Here is a 22,729-nt window from a genome sequence, read left to right on the forward strand (position 1 = left end):
TTGTGATTTGTTTGCCAACCTCAGCTTTTTTTTTTTTTTTTTTTTTTAAGACAGGCTACTAGGATATCCTGCTAGCCTCCTGCTAGCCTCCAATTTTCACATGAAACAGCTTGTGTTTCCAAGAGTTTCAGTTTGTCACTCTACAGCAGCCAGTTGAAAAAAGCTGGAGCAACCATGATGCATGAGTTTATGGAAGCCTGAAATTTGATTGATTCAGAGACAGAGTGCCTACTCTTCCTAGACTCATTTTTTTCCAAAGCTAAAATGATTCAGATAAATATATGCCATCTGTCACCTTTCAATACGACACCTTTTAAAAGAGAAAAAACCCTTTTAATTTTTTTCCTTATTATTTGGCTAAAGTGGGTAAATAATGACAATATTAGCAATAATAATGATGAGCAGCAGCAGAAGTTTTAGTGGATAGCAGAGAAAGAAATTTAGGATGGACAGTCTCCAGCTAAGCAGTAAGTTAATAAGCCAATATAAATAGAATTCTTCCAAGTATTACATTTTAATAAGTGTCTGGAGTTTGTATGTTACCATTTCATCAATCCTGCAATATTCTGGACAGGGGAAAAAACCTGCCAACAGCACCTTTTCATTTACTTTCCTCTTCTTGATTCATCACATAAACAAAGAGCTCTAAGTTCCATACAGTCTCTTGTTCTTGTATCAGTTGCCACTACATCAAGGATAGAATCTGAAAGCAGTGCTTTTTTTCTGTGTCATCTTCTGCTTAAAGGAGCTCTGATGTTTGTGCTGAAATGATCTGGAGTTCTGCCAAAGGCTTCCGGATAAGCATATTTCAGTCTGGCAGTGAATCCCCAGTACAAGACGAAACCACTACAGACACTATCACAAGAAAGTTATTTATAAATCCATATACAAAACCTATGATAACTAGTGCAGCAGTCTTTTAATTAAGGCCATTTGTTCCAGCTGCCATTAGTATAAACATCAAATGTGGTACTTTGTGCATGTATCAAAATTTAAACACAACAGTGTAGGTAGCATCCGGAGAAAGATAATGTCTATGTTTTCCTCTGTCAGTATTTGCAGATTGAACATTTCTAACTGGACATTTAAAGCCTAAGATTGGTAAGAGACTATACATTTTAAGATATTTGAAATAGTATATTAAAAAAATAATTTTGAAAATTTTAGCAGCTAAAATACCCTGTTGGTCCACAGATACTTTTGCCTTTCCTACTAACCTGTTATTACGTGTTTGTACTTTGTATGCTCAAAATAAATGCATAAAACAATTCACCAAGTGTGCCTTGGATTAATAATGAAATTGTACACCATCTAAAGATAATAATATATTTTATTACAGGTTGCAATAGAAGCTTGCATTTCACCTTCCATGAATAATCTCAGAATTCCAAAGCAGAATCTCAAACACACAAATGCCTATGTATCTATGCATTTGTACACCTACAAACGTGTATAGATAACATTTACAGCTTTCTGTACTTATGGACATGAATAACTAGAGCTTGACATGTAATAGTTATTTTAAAGATATGAATAAAAGTGACATCAATGTTTCTTGTGAGCTTCTTAGAAATTAGAAGGGTTGGGAGGCATTCAGATGCCTCATTTAAGGTTATCATTTAAGCAACCAAAAAAAGAAAATATAATCTCTTCTCAAAAAATGAATTATAAACATGATGGATTCCATTGTATTTTAAGAATATCATCTCCCTTTGTTAAAAAAGGAAGCAGCAGAATGTTTCATTGCTTAATTTTCCAGTTTGGAGGCAGAGAAAAATGGGGCATCAGTACTGTCTGGGAACTGTCTAGGTAATTGCTTGCCCAGCATCTTTTCTTTTACTGAAGAGCCTGTCTTCAGGAAAGACAACTACGTCTCTGTTCAACTAGACTTTTAGAAGTACTTGCTAGCAGATTCAAGGAGAGTAAAGTAAAAGTCATATTAAAGTCATGGGAGCTTGAAATATAAATGGGAGAAAAGAGATTTTAATTTCAGGACTGGAAAAGTTAACGGCTAATGTAATGAAAGAAATTTAAAGAAGATAAATGTGAATTTGGAAATCTAGTAGAAATATTATTTCTGCTGATTTTTCAAGAGAGACTATTTAAAACCAAAGCAAGCCTTACAGTTCTGAATATTTTAATTTTATATGAATTCTAAGTCTGCGTGATTGAAAGAATCCAAATAAATGACATGATAAAAATAATAGGTCACGGTAATTAAGCTTAAAGACAGTTTATCTTCAAAAGGTGCATCTTTAAGTTAAGCTACCTTTTTAAACTAAAAATGAGTGTCTTATTTCTGATATATGACAATGAATTTTGAGCTAGAAAGTAGAAACTAATTACATTTAAATTGTTCCACTGAGGCTGCTCATTAATATATCGAGAGCAGAAATGAGAGAAAAAAGCAAAAGAAAAACTAATACTTGCCTTTTTATATTTATTTTACAGGAAATGTGTTTGTTGTAAGCCTGGCAGTTGCAGACTTGATAGTAGCTATCTACCCTTATCCACTGGTCCTCACATCTGTGTTTCACAACGGATGGAAACTGGGATACCTACACTGCCAGATTAGTGGCTTCTTGATGGGCCTAAGTGTCATTGGATCAATCTTCAATATTACAGGCATCGCTATCAATCGGTACTGCTATATCTGCCACAGTCTCAAATACGACAAGCTGTACAGCGACAAGAATTCATTGTGCTATATTGTTCTTATATGGGTCCTAACATTTGTTGCTATCGTGCCCAACCTGTTTGTGGGATCGCTACAGTATGACCCCAGGATTTACTCATGTACATTTGCACAGTCTGTGAGCTCAGCATATACTATAGCAGTTGTGTTTTTCCACTTCCTGCTTCCCATAGCCATAGTTACTTTCTGTTACTTGCGAATATGGATCCTCGTTATTCAGGTAAGGCGAAGGGTTAAACCAGATAACAACCCTAGGCTGAAACCACACGACTTCAGAAACTTTGTAACCATGTTTGTGGTATTTGTACTGTTTGCAGTCTGCTGGGCTCCTTTGAACTTTATAGGCCTTGCTGTGGCTGTCAACCCAAAAACTGTAATCCCTAGGATTCCAGAGTGGTTGTTTGTATCTAGTTATTACATGGCATATTTCAACAGCTGCCTTAATGCTATAGTATATGGACTCCTGAACCAGAACTTCAGAAGAGAATACAAAAGAATTATTGTCACTTTCTGTACAGCAAAAGTTTTTTTCCAGGATAGTTCTAATGATGCAGGAGACAGAATGAGAAGTAAACCTTCTCCATTGATTACAAACAACAATCAAGTGAAGGTGGACTCTGTCTGAAAATGGGACTCCTACTATTACCACTCAACAGCATCCAAATAAAGCGTCCGTTTTATTAGATCTCCTGTTAAATATCATAGTAAAATATAACTTCTACACTGAAAGCACTTTGATCAAATTCCTTGCATGGTATTTGGGACCTTGTTACAGAGCCTTGACATACAGATCCTATAATACAATGGTATATCCCTTGTATAATGACATAATGATATCCTTGAGGGAATAAAAAGTTATAAATGACTAGTTTATTTTTTTAGGTGGAGATAAATACCTAGAAAGAGATTGAATCAGAAGTATCCATATTGCCTGGTGCAGTAAAACAAATCATAAAACTATTCCTGCCATTTTCCACATACTTTTTCTGGGCCAGGTTATGGTCCTGATTCTAAAACTTCTGAAAACTTCTTTTAAAAGATGAAATCAGACCTTTATGTACTATATTAGGAGATGTGAAGTGAAAAATCAAGGTAATTGAAAGTTCATTAGGATTTTTGATAAGTACTTCTATCTATATTTCTTTGCTACTAACATGGACACGAATATAATTTTTTTGGATATTAAACCTCACCAGCCCTCCTAGGAATGACATTCTCAATTGACTTCTCAATTTTAAAATAGCTTTTAGGAGAAGAAACATGCCTGAATGATTATCTTCAAAGCTCCAAGGGCAGGAGGATAAACAGCAAGGAAGGAAAAGAACCATGATTCATCAGCTCAAGCCATTTTAGCATGAAAAAGAGGTGTAGGAGGGTTGGGAAGAGAAATTTAAACGACCATTATTTCGGAAGAGATGGTAACTCCTGAAATCAGGAAGTGCCCCAAAGGAGTTTCTGGGGAAATACCTTCTAGAAACATAAGTGAGGAAGAACTGTTATATATCACTTGTTTACAAGACAGAATTCTTAATCTCTGTGAGAAGATTAATGCATTTAATAGGAGTAATAGTTGAGTATGACAGTTTTGTCTGGTTAGTGGAATCTTAAGGCCATGAAACCCTGGGAAATGAGACATATATACAGGATGAGTACTTAACATCTTTCTGAAACCAATCTCCTGAGAATAACCTGAGACTAGTGGTTATTTTTTAATCTGCCACAGATAGATTTTTCAAATTAATAATTAGGGCTTACCACAGCTATGAACACAGTGTAATAACCTAGAACAATTGGACCCCTTTAAATAAAGAAAAGAGAAGATACTACTTGTAACAGTGGTACAAAGAGGAACACGTGATTCTCAGGACTTTGCACAGACAGCAGGGACCTCTTCAGTGAGGGGAAGTACACTGTGAAGTGAGGAAGAATAGCTAGACAGGCTGTCTCCTGCAACAATGAATCTATCTAATGAAGTCCTCTGGCGGAGAAAAGCAATTCACAACAACAGAAGTCACCTTCAAATTGACCTTAAAAGGAAAGAGCATTTAGTTCTGGAAAGAACTCTCATACCTTTTAATGCTCAATTGTTTATACCTACAGTGACGTTCAAATACACTTGGGCTTTTCCAAGCCAATTGCAACAATGTCAGTGGGACTAGGAGCTTCTGAATAACTGTCAAACTTTTGTTAGTCTATGTTAAAATGTGAATTTTACTTAAACAGTTATTTGAAGATATTATTTACTGTACTGGAGATTTTCTTGAGCTTATATGTCTTAGAAAACAACAGTCATTCTGTCATAGAACTTCTTACAGTGCACATAAATCTAACAGCATTTCATCTTTCTTGGCTCATAGATTATTGTACTCTTGGTTTACTAATGAACTAAAATGGAATGGATTCATATTTACTTGAAAGCCTCACTGACACTTCATCATCTGACCAGTTTCTTACCTTAAAAACAGGTGCCTCATGTCAAGATAACAACAGAACTAAATGAACAACATTGTAAAACCTTGGATATGAACTAGCAAGTCAATGCATTGCTGAGGTGCTTGACTCATCTTTGTTTACATTTTCCAGTCAGAACCACTGTGTAAATAACCAGCTCTCTTCTATTGTGGTATCATCATATGATATGATACAACATGATTTACAGCATAAAGTATATCACAGCTTTCTTCACTGTGATTTCATCCTTGGAGGATGCTTAGCTCTGTAATTTTATTGCTTTGTGTGTAGTGATTTTAGAATAGCAAGGGAGGCATGACCACCTTACAAGTAAATGCATTTTTCATGCAAGAAAAAATACGATTTAAATTCTCACAAAAATTGCCTTATTTTAAGCATATTTTCAATGAAAATAATGTCTTATTATATATTTATGAAAGTAGCATAAAGACAGTTAAAGTAGCTTAACCATTAGTAAGTTTAGAATTCTCAAAGATCTTTCACTTTCCATTTCTAACAGAAAATGTACATCTGTATCACATCTACATATTTATGAGCCGGTTCAAGATACTGTATCCAATATATGGGTTATCTGAGGAATTCAAGTCCCCTGTAATTCGCAAGTGCGAAAATATATTTTTGATGACAATGAAAATGGTTTGCTATATACAACAGAACATATTATACCAAAGGTATATATTTTATTGAATAGCCCTGTAATAAAAATGGAGAGCATTTTTCAGATCTGTATTTTGAAATATTTGTATTAAATCTAAATCACAGAAATGTGCATGTTGGTGATGTTATGAGCTGCTAAATACAGCAATAATTTTAAGAAATGTATCTCTTGTTCTTCTTTGGGGGGAGAGTTGATAATTTCGTTTAAATTACTATGGATGAAAAATCTGGGCAATATCTGCTGCCCTCTTGAGATTACTTTTGCATTTACTGCCATTCTGAAGTATGTTTTAGGTAAGGATTGCAAAACCACTCATTGCAAAAGTGGAAGAATAATGATTCTTAACTCTGCAGTAATGGTTACTTTTAATTCAAGTCTATTGCTTCAAAAGAGTCAAAGTGATTCATGCAAGACAATCAGCAGCCTTGTCAGCTGCTCACTGACAATAAGAATGACAATATAAGTCAGCACCTCACAAGATCTGACTCTTCATGGTTAACATAAAGATGATTGGTGAAAATAATAACGATTTCTATCCATTCTAAGGAGATGGAGTTTGAAATATCTGAAATTAGCTGCTTCTGTGAAAGTGGATGAGCCATGGCATGTTTTCTTTTATTCCAAGTCATTAAATTTTACCCTGTTTGAAAGGTTAGCATAGCACAACTGCATTATAAGAGTTCTATCTGGGTGGTGTAGCTAGTGTACTTGTCCTATAGCAGTCATCAGGCCTGGATAGATTTATTCCTAAAATGCAAGTGTTGGGAGTCTGCCGCGTCTGCAGAGGCCCATCCCTTTCCTACTTCCTATCCATTTCTGCTCTGAGCCCCAGTGAAGCCAAAGGACCTCTGTGAAGGAGCAGTGAAACACCTTGGTCCCCCTCCCTGTATGCAACACACTGAAGACTTACAGCCTTATGGACCTCTACCTTATCCTACAAGAATTTCTTTCCTGTATCACAGTCTTGATTATGTTGAGAATCTAAATAGGATCTCATCAACACACCTTGAACCCTTACAGATAGATAGTTTTATTGGTGGTCATCTAAACTGCAAACCTCACGCTTACAAAGAAGCTTGGCATTATTACATATTTACCAGCAAAGAGAATCTTAATGAATATATTAATATCAAACAGGGTAATTATTGTATTTAAACTGTAACTGTATGCAACAATGTAGTTTCATTTGGAGTAGCTTTGCACATTTTCTCTTTGCACATTTTCTTCTACCACTGAGCTAGTACAAGTGCATAGATATGAAACAAGCATATGTTATTTCAACAGACATAATATGTAGCAATGATTTTACTTCGTTTTCTTCTAATTTGTTTTAGAAGGCAGACATATAGATCATCCATAATAAACAGACTATCATGAACAATCTGTATCAGTGTATAGTGCATCCTTCTATGATCATCATATCTTTTTCTTCTTCTTGATCACTTTTGAAATGTTATCACATTAGATCTGATTAATTATGATACACTGAAGGAACTTTTATTTTCATTACATGACACTGAAAAAAAAATAAAGATCCTTAAAATGTAACACACAAGTACATAAATATATGTGGTCATCCAATTTAAAATATAATTTCAAAAATACCTTCTATTTTAATAACTTGTTTGCAAACTGTAGTAATATAGATGGTTATTCTTTAATTATTTTCTAATAACTGCACTTTCTAAGTATCATTAATATGGTTTATGAATAATTAAGAACTGAAAATGTCTGCGATTTTGTCACTGAGGCTTGGGAAATCACACATGCTAAAGCCAACTTTCTTAGCAGAAAAAATATTCAAGTAGTGGCCTGGTTTATAGCCCATATACTGTATCTCAAATTTTTGCCTGTAATAAGAATTCCATTATGTGGTTTTATGAATTTACTTATTAAAAATATTATTCCTACCTCAAATATGTGTCTGAGAGATTGCAATGTGAATAGGGTGGAAAAGACTCACACTATAAGTCAATAGCCTTTACAATTTTTAATAGAAACAAAAGTAAATTCAGCAAAGAAATACATCTATTAATAATGGTCATGGAAAATATTTTCCCAATTGAATAAAATACTCATCACTCAAACCATCCAAACTACCAAACACTGACCAAAGTATGCACATTTGGGAACCATGTTATTCATAAAAGTATATACAGATTATTACAAAAGTTATACCCAAACAGCCTTTGAGACACGGTGTCTGAGTTTCATCTCACATAAACCAGTATAGCTTCACTGATTCATGTCAGCTGAGGATTTTGGTACATTGGAATTCATAAATCTAAAAATTAGCTATTTTACACTATTACACAAGCAATATATATTTTATATATTTGAAATTCCTCAACTGTCAGATGTACAGGTTATGGTAGAATGTGAATTTGCCTGCTAATGATCTGCAAAATTACCCTCATCCAGTGGAACTCTCTCTCTGATTTGTCATTTTTATAAGTAAAGATAAAAAATCAGCAGTCTTTTATGTGGCTTCATTCTTAATTGTAGAAGTAGCAACTATTTAGCAGAAAATTATACCAAACTTAAGAGATTTAGAGACAGGAAGTCTACTTGCCATTTTTCTTTCTGCTTATATTGCATGTGTGCACACGGATTTCATTTAATCACAAGAATTTTACTTTGCACGTTTGTTTCCAGATTCTAAAACCTTTTAGACTTAAATACATACTCCATACTCTTCTTCAATATGTAAAAATATTCAGCTAATTTATAAAAGTCAGAGAAATACAATGATATTATCAGGTGTATGTCTGAGACCAAAGTATTATTCCACACAACTGAGGCTGTGAAATGTTCTGCCACAGAGCACAGAGCATTGCCTACACAAACCCCAAAGAGGTACAAAAAACACAATTGCACTGATTAACAGAAAGAAGATTCTGCTCACTTTTTAATGGTACAATATCAGATGCTTAAAAATTAACATGGAAAAAATTCACTAAGCCCTTCGCGATAATTTAAAAAGTTACATAAAAATATTTTTTAGATCTATGGATTATATATGCACACTTTAGAAATCTCAAGTCATGCAAAAAGATATGTCCTCCAAATATTACATTCAAATAGTTGTTTACATCCAGCGTAAAGAAACATAGCTCCTACAGGCACATTAAACTAGCTATAAAGCCCTCGTATCCCCAAACTTCTGTTGCAGACTGTCTGAAAAGCTAATATGTCAATAATTTGCTCACTCTGTTCTAGTCTTTCCTGGTAGTTTATTAACATGCAACATCTCTCTCACCGTAAACTTTGCCTAGCTTGAAAGCAGAAATACTGTTTCATTAATATTTATGTTTATACCAGTCATCTCTCCCACCCAATTTTGATGTAAATGCAATTTTTCAGGACAACTCCTAGAAATACATCTCCTTCCAAAAATAATCCTTTCTCCTCTCAATCCCAGATAACATGTTTTCCTTCCTCGGTTCTGACCATGCTATCAGCTTGGCTGTCCCTTTTCCACCTGTTCATACCAGTGAACATATGCCATAGCGCTCTTGACTCTGAAATGTCCCTGTCCTATTGTGATCTATTATGACCACTCATGTTTTTTAACAGTAGCAGGATATCAATTAAATACTGTCTTACAGACAAATTAAATACAATAGTTTCAGTTCTAGTCACTCTGAAAAATCTCTGGTTTAATACAAGCATAAAAATTTATAGCGTGAATAACCCCAAGGGGTTCTAATCTTTAAATACAAACTTTGATTTATAACCTTTTAACCTTTATATTTTTCTTTTAGGTGCTCATTAATCCCATTTCTCCCCTATCTTTTTCTCCACATGTCAAGAACCCAGCTTCTGTGCAGAGGCAGGAATTAAACAGTCGCTAGGATAAGGGTTGCACCTGAAGTCTCCTATGGGCTGTGTAAGGAAGGGAAATCAAATTCAGTATTGAAGCATTTGACAAAAACTAAGTGTCTGTTAACCAAGATTTTAAAGAAAGAAAATAGACCTTCTTTCAAGAAGAGCTCAGCAATAAGGAACAGTTAGTAAGAAATCACCCCTGATGTTACCATCAAAAGACTGTTAGGGGAAAAAGGGAGCCTGTCATATATGAACCAAGATTTTACTGCTAGTCTAACTAATGTTTTATTGGTCTACTTAAAAAGTGCAAGTTATTTCTAGTTCAGTTACAATTAAATAAACACTTGAAGTACAAACCATCTAAATATTAAAGAAAATATTTATTACAAGATTCAGGTCATGTATATATACTTCACTTCATGTGAAGTATAGTTTTATACATAGCGTCTAACATCTAGCCCTTCCTCCTCTTTTAACACTCACCCTTTCTCAGTACTTCTGGAGTATTGTTATGCTCCTATTTGTTGAGATAAGGAAGCCATAAAGGAACTGTAAAGCTATAAAGCCACAGAAACTTCCAAGCCTGAATGAAAGGACCGGCATGGGTGCAGCTTCTGTTTGTGTAAATTTGTTTATAATATTCTTATGATTCTCTTGTGATTCTTAACAGCATATCTGACAGGAGTAGTGAAACTGTCACTCCCTCATCCTATGGGAAACAGCATGTGAAACAAAATGTTCATTGGGATATTTTTTTGTCATGGAAGGTCCATGAAACATGAAGACAGAGGGTAGGGGTTTTGTCATCCTAAACAGACTTCAAGGCCTGTTACACAGATGTCTGCAGTTAGCGGGACTGGGCAGTCAGGCTGGTCCTAAACAGGACTCTCCTACTTCTTTCTTAAATTGTTTCCGGTTTACTCCTTCTATGCAGACCTTGCATTTGATTCACATACTCCTAGAAAGCTGATGTCCAGGAAAGCAGTAATCAAAAGACAGAATCCATTGTATGTAACATTTCTATTGAAATTTGAAGTAAACTATGATCGAATCTTCAGTATAAATTTCAAAAAATAATTTTTCATTATTTCATTTCATTCAACTCTTCTTATTTAGGATATTGCTGGCATATAAAAACCAATACCCTGATAAAAAACCAAACCAAACCAAACCAAACCAAACAACCAAACAAAAAAACCCAAAACAAATTCACTGTTTTTCATAGATGAGTATGTCTATTCAGGAAAAAGAGCCAAGAGAGTGTTGAACGTTCTCATAAATAACTGCAGTGCAGGGTCACATCTAAAGATGAATATTAGGTAGTGCCAACTCACCATCTAATCATAGTTAAGGGCAGGATGATGCCAGTGTGGGCAGATGGAATGAAAAACATTCCTTTCATTGCAAAAGTACACAAATAAGGAAATTCAGAGTAGTGTCTGTAGCCACATGATAGCATTCTTAAAAATGGGGTTCAGTTTCAGCCTCATCAGTTACTTTTTTTTTTAGTTTTATTCTTCAACATCCCAACTTTTGTGCAGTGTTCCATGATACTGAGAACAGCTTTTTACCATCTGTCTATGACATTCTTGGTTTCAGTTCTTCCTTCTGTTTCAGGAAAAAAAAAAGTGTTCAAGGAGAACACTGGTAATACGTTCCAAATATGTTTGGATACAGCTGCACGTACAGAATTGTAGGCAGCTATGAAAATTAAGTTTGCCTTCAGTAAGGAATGTAACAGTCATAGGGAATGACTAAAGCCTTTGAAAATCATATGTATTACATTTGTTTTGTCAACACCAAATGTCAACAAACTGAGTTATAGTGAACCATTGGATTACATTTCCCTTGTTATCCTACTTTTCATTTAATTTCATTTAACCATCATGTTTTCTAGGTGGTGGAGATGCCAACAGAGAATTCTGGAGTTCACTCTGCACGTGTCTCTGTGTGTGTGAATGAATGGCTATTCTGTTCTAAATCACCCTGCAGTGGGTCTTCCTTCCCTCTTAGCCTGATTTTCTATATGTTTGTCTCTGCCAGCTCAGGAACACACAAAGTGACCACCACAGTGGCTACTCTGCAGGCAGAGCAAACTTCCCACTCTGGGTCATACCTCCTGATGTGATGCTTTGCTGTGCTGGGCTTGGTCCTGGCAGAAGCACCACACAGAAGTACTGCAAGAGGGAAACCTCTCTGAAAGGTTTTGCCGGTATTTATGAAGCTCTGGTGGCCATAGACCATGCTAGTAAAAGCCATTACTGCTTCATTTTACTGCCCACGAGTCCTTATTTTTTCCTCCCTAGGCAACAGAGGGCACAAGTACTAATACCAGGGATCAAGGTATTAATGGACTTCAACTGAGTCGTGCCGCTAGATTCTGTGAAGTTTTTTCTTATTTTCAAAGCTTGCAGCAACAGAAAGTGAATCTAATTGGCAGTAATTTTTCTTTAGTTTTCAGATATTGAAATCTAGAATTTTCTGAGTTTTCTGCTTCTGAAAAAGCAAGTATTTTAACTGGTGATAAACTGAAATAGAATGTAAGTAATTTAAACTAAAACACCTCCATTCCTTCTGTTCAATTTTTCTCTCTCACATTTATGTCAGCATATCTTGCAGGTAGAGACAGTGTGAATTGGTTGGTCTTTGAACAGGACATCTGAACTTTTCAAGTGTTACCAGTGAATTTTATGCAGTCATGAGAGTCAATACTAGTTCAATTTTATTATGGAAAATTGGAGGACACTGTGATCTCATTTAGATGAAATGTATCAACAGGAAACCACTATTTGTCTTTTTTTAAAGGACACACTGTGAAAGAAAGGTAAGTTTTGTGCAAATTCAAGACTGAGTTATATTCTTTCTGCTTAAAGGTCCCTTCTCTGTTTTAGAGCTAGCCCAGTATATTTTTTGTTTCATACTCTAAAATTTGTCTAACACTGATATGCATTGCTACTCCATGGCAACAGGAATTATACTCCCAGCATGGCTATACTTCTGTAATAAATGACAGAGGCAGCACAAATCGTTCCTTTAACCAGCCATCAAACACATATATGCTTTTACTTGCAAATAAAGTAGGATAAATTCTCCCCACTCAAGTCCACACCATGAATTTGATTTTCTTTCTGGAATAGGAGTTAGACTTATTCAGAATTAAAAGAAATAGACTGGAGTTGTTTCCCTAAACCACTTTGAAAGTTGGAATTGCCAGCCCTAATGCTTCACAAACCATGAATCAAGCACACAAAAACCTGGGAATAGCACCAAACAAAAATGTGATTTCAAATAATAATAAAGTACTTTAATTTGCCTTCCATTTTCATGTCTTAAAAATGCAACCATATTTATATCTTCAATCCTTCTTTAAAAGACAGAATTTTTCAGATGAGTGATAGTCTCCTGTAACTGTAAATGAAAAACACCATATATCATAATTGTGAGGAAATTAGAAGGTGAATAGTATGATACATATTTGAAAACTGGCAAAATCAGTCTCCATGTACTTCTCCCATGCTCAACAGCACAAGAATATTCAATAAGCTTCAGTATTCCTTATCACTTGAATGCAAAAAAAGCAAACCACCCAACTATTACTTAACACCTCCACTCTGCCAGTCTTTTCCTCTATTACTTGCAAATAATCCTAGGTAGGATCAGGCAGTGTGAAGAAAGCACAGTAAATGAACTGCATGTATAATATCTGTACTGATATTTTTATTGCTGTTCAGTACTGATGAAAATTTATATATTAAAATACACAAAAAAAAAAATTAGTACTACTACTGAAATGGTGACCTAAGGATCAGGTACATGACACATATTCCAAAAACATTTTGTCATAAAAAATTAACACAGATGCTAATTATTCCAAGTATTCAGGGCTTTTTTTCCATTAGATAATTTTCTAATCCTTTTTTTCCCCCACCCTAAATGCTTTTAATGCTTAAAATAGAGACAATTGTACAACAAAATTCACTCATTTTGATTATTGATCCCATAGATCCTATAAGGCCTTCAGGGCATCATGAGTGCATGCCAATTGGAAGACCTGGAGGAAAGGCTTCAGTTCAGCTAGCTTATACATCACTTCCAGCACATGTGCATATCTGGATGAGCAAATACTGATGAAACGCTCCTTTTGCACATGTCCGTACAACCTTTTTTACAAATCTAGAGCAGCAGCTAGGGACAGCTGGTTAAATTCCCTTTTAGGAAGTATTTATTGCAAGTCAAACCCAGAGGTCTGACTGTGGGAGCATGAGGGTACTTCAGGCAAGAGTCCTTAGTGGTAGCCAGCAGAGAAGATATATGTGCCAGTAGAATAAGTGAGTCTTGTGGATTTGGTTTAATAGCATCATTCAGGATTTTACAGCAGCATACAACTCTTGACAAATTCCATCTGTACTTACATAACCATTTTAGGATTAGGAATTATTTCTAAAATTTTCAGTGTTTTGATTGCCTTTAAATTGTCCCCAAATTATTGTTTTGAAAATTAAAACCAAACTAGCCTAATAATGCACAGTCATTTCAATTATGCATAAAAATCATTGGATAAACTTTTGCAATCCTAAAAAAAAAAACATTTAAAAGAAATAGCTTTAAAAATAGAGGAACTGAAGCAAGAATTCAAAAAAAAATAAACCAAAGTCAAGATGCCTTCATGAATAAAAAAATTATCATTTTGCTCAGTCTGGTTTTGACAAAGCTTAATTCTGCTATGGGGGCAGTGTAACCTGCCTAAGATATACAATTTTTGGTTAATTCTTGACAACTAAGATCCAGCTACCTGTACTCATGAGGTAGTATAATTTTTTCCTAGCCTTAAGCAAACTCTCAGATAATTTTCTTAGCCTTCTTTTTTCCTTCATGGGAAGCACTACACACTGCTTTTATCCACTCAAATTCCCATGGATAATTGTGTCCTGTGCCTCTTGCAGATGAGAAGCCTCCAAGCTCTTGCGTAGGACCTATCCAGAAATAACAGGGGAGTAAGCCATGTGCTGAGTAAATTGTTCTGGCATATAGCCCTCAAGTGCAGCCTCTCCAGAATGGAACTGCACATGAAATTATTATATGACTCATGTGCACTCATTCTTGTACCTGGTAAATGTGTATCTACTCACACAATGCTGTAAGCACTAAACTCAGTAAGATTCTTGCACTGTAAATCAACTTAATCAAGGCTGGAGACATCCAAGGTACAAGGAGTAACTAATCTGGTGCCCATTTGGAAGTTAAACTTTTCTAAAACAACCCCACAAATAGAATGCTTCTTAGACCTATTGGTATGAAACTAAAACCTTTTTCTTGTTTGTTTTTTCTTTTTGCTAACATACCAATGAATTCCACAGCATACTCAAACAAAGGTGCTTGCATACCATTCTATGACTTTTTTTTACTAAAGCATCAACCTGGAAATATCCATTTGACTGTATTATCCAAAAGATGTTAATATGTCATAAAAAATGTTAATATGTCACAAAACATGTCATATAAGCTATCGAACATTCACTCAAAACTTTATAAAATAAATGAAAATTAAAAATTTCAACATTATTAGCCTAAAATTGTAATTTTTGCAATCTTATCCTTGCACATAACTAACGATCTCTCTTCCTGTCACACTGTAACAGGTCACAAGATCAGCTATGATTTTTTTATTTATTTTCTGAGTCGTTAGAATAATATGCAGGATTCCAAGCTGATTTATGTGAAAACTGAGATATAGATTTGTCAAGTGTTTGAGTAGTGAAAAATTTTGGCTTACTGGAACACCACTGTGGTTACATGAAAACACATGATTTTTTAAAACCTTCTTTGATTTTATAGAGCCTGTATAACTTGAGTATTTCTAAGGTAGAAAAGGGCAGAGACATGTCTCCAAGAGAAATTTTACATACTGGAGCTGATAAAATTTCTGTAAATTTACATTTGAGACTCAGTTATAATAAACTTGTCATGTAAGTTGCATTCTGTTCCCTATTTCAATTCAAGTGATTTTTGTTAATTTTATTTCAATGTATTTGGCCAGTGTGCAATTCTAGCACTTTATATTTCCAGCACAGTATGACATACAGACTAGAATGCAGAGGACAATACAATGTGTATGCAGTTTGGATTGGTATTTAATTCTACTTTTTAATGTAACACAAGAAATGTTGTCATATAAGATTATTTGAGTTATAGTAAAAAATCTTTGTGATAAATTACTTGGTAATTTTAAACACAAGGTTTGAAATTTTCTGATTTAAATTCCGTAAGAAAATTAGCTAAATTCAAATAATAAACATATGTATTACTTTGTTTTTTCTTAAAGATACATTGAACAAAAAGTAAAATTCTTTAAAAAGTGTAAATAGTTCAGTTTTTGTTTTCTACGAGACACTTTAAAAATGAAATGTGCTCCTCAGAATTAATAATAAAACTGTCTCTATTTGAGTCTAGGGGTGAGTTATTTTGATTTCAGAATGCACTTTTATCTAATGGATAGCAATTAAATTGTATAATATTTTCTTAATTCCAGGGAGCTAATTTCAAAAGAGCACTGGAAAGATCCCAGCTATCTAAACTGCTAGAGCTCTTTTCAGAGGCCACAGAAAATGTTGCCACCATCAGTCTGCCTGTAACTGCATACATTTGGTTCCAGATTTGAGATACTTATAACAATAGTAAGGTTTGATGAGCTTGCCCCTCTCAAGGAACCAAACTTGGATAAGATCTCACAGAAACCTATTTATAGCTGTACTTTCAGTCATAAGGTGAAACACACATAGAAACTGCTGGAAGCACTGTAATAAAACACAGTAGGAAGGAATGCTCTGCAACTGTTTTGTCTTGAAACATCCCCTGCTTTTATACCAAAGCAATGCTGAGGTAGCAGATGAGGCCAAATTCAGTCACCGTGTAGGTGGTTAACAGCAGTTTCTACCCAGCAGAATATAAATTTTTGCCATTATCTAAGTAAACATTATCTAAGTTGGTACCTTGGCTGTGTGGCTACAACTCCCTCCACAACTCCCTCCACAAGCCAAAAGCCAGGTGAAATGTCCCACCCACCAGGATCCCCTGCCACTGTGGTAACTAGAACAGCAAGACGTCTTCCCTCAGAGGGCTTGGGGCCAGGGCTTCCTTGGCGTCCAGCTGCTGGGTAGCTGTCCTCGAACATCATCACTTCACCCCATTTCCAGGTGCCTGGTTCCACAATCCACCCAAATACCTGGGCTTCAGCTAGCAATGCCATGATTCTGCACCAGACCTTTGCCTTTTTCCGTCATCAAGATGGCTGAAAAATGCTCCTGTGTGGTGTCTTGTACAGCCACTGCTTGCATGCAGCAGGAGTCTATCAGGATATTAAAAATAACCTGGCCAAGGTTGTTTTGCAGACTGCTAAAGCAGGTGCACTCTACCCAAAAGGAAAAGTATGGTGTGCATCCACAAGCACTTGCTGAAGAGAAGCAGCAAGTGAAGAACATGGCCAAAGGGGAAGTGGGTTTCAGTTTGATCAAAGCCACAGGCTAGGCAATATCTTAATTATAGATATTTTCTGTGGAGTGCTGGGTGTGTGGGGGTGCTTAAGAAGAATGTGGATCACAGAAAAATGGGTAAGTTATGTCTGTTACAGGGAGGCAATTTTCAATTAAAGTTCAGCATATTCTTCCAGGCAAAACATGGCAGACCAAGCGGAGCACCTACTGCTGCAGCCCAGAAGCACTCTGATGAGCCAGCTGTGATCAACATCACCTTGGCTAAAGCAGGATCTGAGGCTAGATTAGAAACAGAAACGTCACAGCTGGGAGCCAGGCACAGATCTCTCAGCACTGGGAAGTGACACCACAGAGCATGTCCCTGGTGTGTGTCTGCTAACATCAGCACCAAGGTGAGGGTGTCAGTATCTTGTGTGGTGAGGAGCACTTCCTTGCCAGATCAGAAGCTCGGCTTCCAGACTAACAGCTGAAATGTAGCCAGAGAGTGATGACATGCAAAGGTAACTGGATATGGACTGGAGAAATGTACTGGCAAGGTCCTAGACCTGTATGAGACAGATCAATTGGACAGCAAGGGACCTTTTAGCCTTTAGAATTGTTCACTTCAGTTTAGCTATTCGCTAGTGTGGAGTTAAAATGGGTGAGTTTATAGGAACTGCAGTGTGGGAAATAGTTGCTCAAACATAAAGCAGATGGTTAGTTTACCTGTGGCTAATCTGCTTTATTTCTGGAAAGAAAAAAGAAAACATGCACTCAGCATACCTGTATTATTAGCCTTATACCAACATTTAAAAATCTGGGGTGAAAAAATTTTAATGAAAACAAAACCCAAATTTATAAACACTAATTTATAAATAATACAAATATAATTTGTAAAGTAGGAAGAGAGATTGAGATCTTATCTAACACTTTAGAGAAAGCACCATGTCACAGAATTTGTACAAATGTTTTACAGTGGGAATGGCTCTGCTAGACATAATTGGTTGCTTCCGCAGATTTTGGTCCTTGCTTCCTTGTGTAGATTATCACCATTACTACTTGCAAAAAGCTGTTGCTGCATTTTTTGCAACCCCAGAACCATCATTATAATAAAATGGACCATCTATAGAAGACACATAAGGATGCATCTCTGGACTTTAGATGATAATTTGGAGGTTCATGTTCACAGGCATTTGTGAAAACTCATTCATTCTATTTTCCTCTTAAAAAAAGTAATTCCTGTTATATCAGGAAAGACTGTTGCTATTAAAAATGTATAGCCCTAAATGCATTGCTCTAACAAGGGTATTTAAAATGTACTGTGTAATGCAATATGTCTGGGGGAAAAACTCTTCAAAACAAATATCACATTTAATTCAAAGCAAACAGGCTTATTCTTCAACAGGTACCTGCAGATTGGATGCTGCATGAAACTAAAATGTATTTTTAGATTTTTTGGTTTTTCTATCTGGCACACTCATCAAAGGGACATCTGGAAATAAGTATCACATGGAAATAAGTGTCACGCTGCAATTACTGATATTGTAACCTACAAAAATACATTTTGGAGGCCATAGAGCCCCTTACTGCAGTTGATAAAATAACATGGTCATGCATTCTGATTTTAAATGAGTTGAATGAGAGGATGACTTCAATGCCTCACAGATATATCTGTAATTTCTGTAATGCTTTCCATATCATGTTGTTCTTGGTATTTATTTTAGCTGGATTTCTGAAACAGCATGAGGATTACTACAATGAAACGACAGCTACATTTAATTAAGGCATGACTGATGTATCTGCAAATAATCTTAACTGAGAATTTAATTTTTCATTTGGAACTTTTGCAGACAGAACATGATTGATTTCCTTTGGCTTTTTTTTTTTTTTTTGTTTAATATTCTACTGATTTTTTTACTGCTTAAGGAAAAATAGTGTTGCATCTCAAATTGAATAGTTAGGATATCAAGTGATATCAAATAGTTACTTATGGTTGACACATGAAATTTATCTGATTAGTCACATCTTGGTGTTGCTCATCCTGGAATGTGAATGCAGGCAATCCTAACAAAAATATTCCCTGTGTACATTAAAAAAAATGCTATTTTCAGGAGCTTCAGCCATGCATTTTTGTATGAGCTTCTTGTAAACATTCCCACTAATAGAGACAGGCCAGAGGGCACTTGAAGAAAATAAACAAAAATAGAGTATAGCCACAGCTGAACAGAATTCACTTAAATATTCAGGAAACTATTGATAAAAAATGCTGGTAGAATCTGTTCAGCTCTAACATCTGGATGGCTTGGGTAAAAAATATAAAATTAAATCCTACTTTGAAATAAATTTATTAAAGTTACCACAGTATTCTGGGAGCTCGTGTCAGTTATTCCAGAAATCCAATTTGTTGCAGATATATTGGAGGTTCAGGGAAGAGGAAAACAGTTGCTGCCGTGAAAAATTCTATGGGAGTAAGTAGGTAGAGAGTGGGAAAGTTATTTGTTCACATTATTTGCTCTAGGACATTAATTTCATGTCCAAATTAAAACTGAGCAATGGTATTTGCATTAGCTATGCTTTAGTGCAAAAACAAATCGCTTTGTTATTATGAGTTAGCAGTTTTTCTTCTTAGAGGAAATAATGAAAAGCCCTCCTTCTTGGACATATAAGCAGATGAGCCATCACCATAGCAACCAAAGGACGTATCCATCGCGTCATTCTGTCAAACAGCCCCTGCATGTGACTCCAAGCTCACATTCCTTACTTCTATCTGAAAGTAGGTTTTAGTCCTGCCATCCAATAAAATCAATACTCAGTAGGATGTTTTCTGTCTGTCATAGTTTAGAAATAAAAAGCTACTTATAGAGCCTTTCTTGTCTTAAAGGAAAAGGTTGTTTATCTATCATATACTAGGAGTTAATGAAAAATAGATATAATAGAAAACAGATCATTTGTTTCCAGGAATGCTGAGTTTTCTCATGCTCTTTAATATGTTTAGTGATTCAGTCATGTCTTTGTTACAGAGTTTTATGACAGGTTCTTTGCACAGCTTCCAGCAGTGAGCCTGGCTTAAGAGAAACACCATGTTTCTCTCTTAGAGTTATGAAAGAGGCTTTGATTTCTCCATCAAAAGGAGGAGAATCACACTGCAAACATGATTTACGAATCAGGCAGCAGAATCCAAATACAAATTGCATAGTGTTAATTGATCGTCCATTTCCCTTGCAACTCTAAAGCAGGATTTTATTTTCATGTTCTTGCCTTCTTCAAAAGTGTTTTTGAGCTTCCCTCTCAGACTCTAGAAGGTTGTTTTCACCTTGCCTCCTCTTTCTTCTTCATCACCATTAGATTTTAACCTTCTCTACACCTGCAGTGTAATAAGAACCAACACATTTGGCCTCTGATTTCCTGGTCTAATTCCCAGAAACCTTCCCAGATATTAAAAAAGTAATGGCGACTTGCACTTGTGTGGGTTCTGCATTTTACCTCAATGAAGTCAGCTCAGATTCAGTTTCCATATGTCAAATGACTACTGCAACAACAGTCTCTGGGAGAAAATAAATAACATTTGCCTCATTAGGTAGATCTTGAGGCAAACTTGTTACTTATGTTTTGAGCTCTTTGTCTGCTGAATAGTTTGTGATGAATACCAGTTGTGCCTAAGTGTAACACATAAAACTTCACTGGAATTAAAATCTCAGTTTAACTACAGAGTGATCATACTTTAGGATCCATACACCAGCATGACAGAAACGGAAGATATGGAATGTAAGAGATGGAAAAAATTAAGATGCCGGGAAAGCACCATTTCCATGTATCACTACATTAAAGTAATGAATGGTATAACCTGACAAGAATGTATGGCTCCAGAACCTGAACTCTTTTTTCCTCAATAACGCTTCCTTCAGTCTTATCTAAGTAAGACTGAAGGAGTTATATAAGAACTGCTTTCTCTGTCTATCACTCTCTCTCTCTCTGAAACACACAGTACATTTTAGATGATAAAAATGTAAAATGTATGAAAATATAAGATGAGGCAAGATTCTATACTCAAGTGAATTAACAGATATATGGAAAAGTGATTTGCAAAATGTCAGTTTTCCATATCAAATTAATGGTCTTGAAATGCTATCTAAGCCACTTCTGTCAGTGTCAGTTAAGCCAGACGGACTGATAGTTTCCAAAACAGATTGCCAGAATCACACCAGTGAAACTGTTTCCTACAGAAGTAGGAAATGAGTTTGGCAATCGCCTTCTGGTGGTTTTGTCTGGTATTAAGTTAATTTTCTCCATAGTAGCTAGCATGAGCAATGTTTTGGATTTATGCTGGAAAATGTGTAGATAATACATGGATATTTCTGTTCTCACTAAGCAGTGCTTACACAAAGTCAAGGCCTTTTCTGCTCCTCACCTCACTCCTCCAGTGAGGAGGCTGGGGGTGCACTGTGAGTCTTAAGGGCACACAGCCAGGACATCTGACCCCAACTGACCATATGGCATCATGCCCAGCATACAAAACTGGGGGAAGAAGGAGGAAAGGGGGGAACATTCAGAGTGATGGAGTTTGACTTCCCAAGTCACCATTCCATGTGATGGGGCCCTGCTCTCCTGGGGATGGGTGAACACCTGCCTGCCCATGGGAGCCAGTGAATTGTTTTGCTTTGCTTGCATGTGTGGCTTTTGCTTTACCTTTACCTGTGTTCATCTTAACCCATGAGTGTTCTTACTTTTAGCCTTTGGGTTCTTTCCTCAATCCCAGAGTGGGGGAGTGAGTGGATGACTGTGTGGTGCTCAGTTGCCTGTTTGGTTTAAACCACAACACTCATGTCAAAAGAAATCAAGCAAACCGCATTGTACACACTTTTGTTATTAGGCATCATTAGCAAAACCAAGAGTCATTTCAAGTATTATGTCTAGCAGTTCCATTTTTTTTTTTTTCCCCAAATGAAACAAAATTTGAGTTTTAATCCTGAGACAGGAACTCTCAGGCGCTTGGAACTTCAACTCTAAATCCAAAGGTCAAATGTTTTCTTCTTACTTTCAATCTAGTTAATAATTAGTTCCTGGAAAGATGAACACCACATTGAGGAGTCGGACATAACTGTTCTCAGAAATTAGCAAGGTTTAAAAAAATCCATGGCAAGTCTGTACAGTTTGTGCTGGCTCACTTACTTCACATATAGTGTTCACTCACACAGGACTCCTTTATGAATTTAATTAGACTTATTCTGCCACCAAGGTTGATTCTCCTTAGCTGCCATCAGAAAAGGGTCATCAGAAAACTTGTGTCAACAAATATGCTGTATTTCTTTCCAGTCTTGAAAAGTTTTCACCTGACATTAGGGGGACACTAGTCCTCCATCAGAGATACCAGCCTTATCAGTTCTCCAATTTTACAAACACTGTCTAATCTGTTGCAGTGCTAGGTTTGGTTTAGCAAGCTGCAGCTTTCCCGGAGAGCACAGCTGGGCTGCTTAGGGCAGGGCAGCCATTCTGTCCTCCCGTAGTCCTTTTTGGACAGCCCTGAGCTTCTGCTCTGGCTAGCTGGGCTCTACAACACAGTGACGGCAAAGGAGGCAAGAAGGGTCTCTCCATCGGGAACCTTTATTG

At 36.0% G+C, this 22,729-nt stretch overlaps 1 protein-coding gene across 1 annotated transcript; it reads left to right on the forward strand.

Annotated features, from left to right (window-relative positions):
• Window positions 1–1,171: 1,171 nt before the first annotated feature.
• On the forward strand, window positions 1,172–3,655 carry MTNR1A (melatonin receptor 1A). Its single transcript, XM_017744663.1, has one exon. It carries the CDS (start codon window positions 2,586–2,588, stop codon window positions 3,318–3,320), a length of 735 nt encoding a protein of 244 aa, XP_017600152.1. The 5' UTR covers window positions 1,172–2,585; the 3' UTR covers window positions 3,321–3,655.
• Window positions 3,656–22,729: the final 19,074 nt, after the last annotated feature.

The sequence above is a fragment of the Corvus brachyrhynchos genome, unplaced genomic scaffold (genome assembly GCF_000691975.1).
Source record: "Corvus brachyrhynchos isolate BGI_N302 unplaced genomic scaffold, ASM69197v1 scaffold17, whole genome shotgun sequence".
Lineage (NCBI taxonomy): Eukaryota > Metazoa > Chordata > Aves > Passeriformes > Corvidae > Corvus > Corvus brachyrhynchos.

Excerpts from the sequence above, each read along its gene's own strand:
- MTNR1A (XM_017744663.1), top strand. The coding sequence starts at position 2,586 with ATGGGCCTAAGTGTCATTGGATCAATCTTCAATATTACAGGCATCGCT.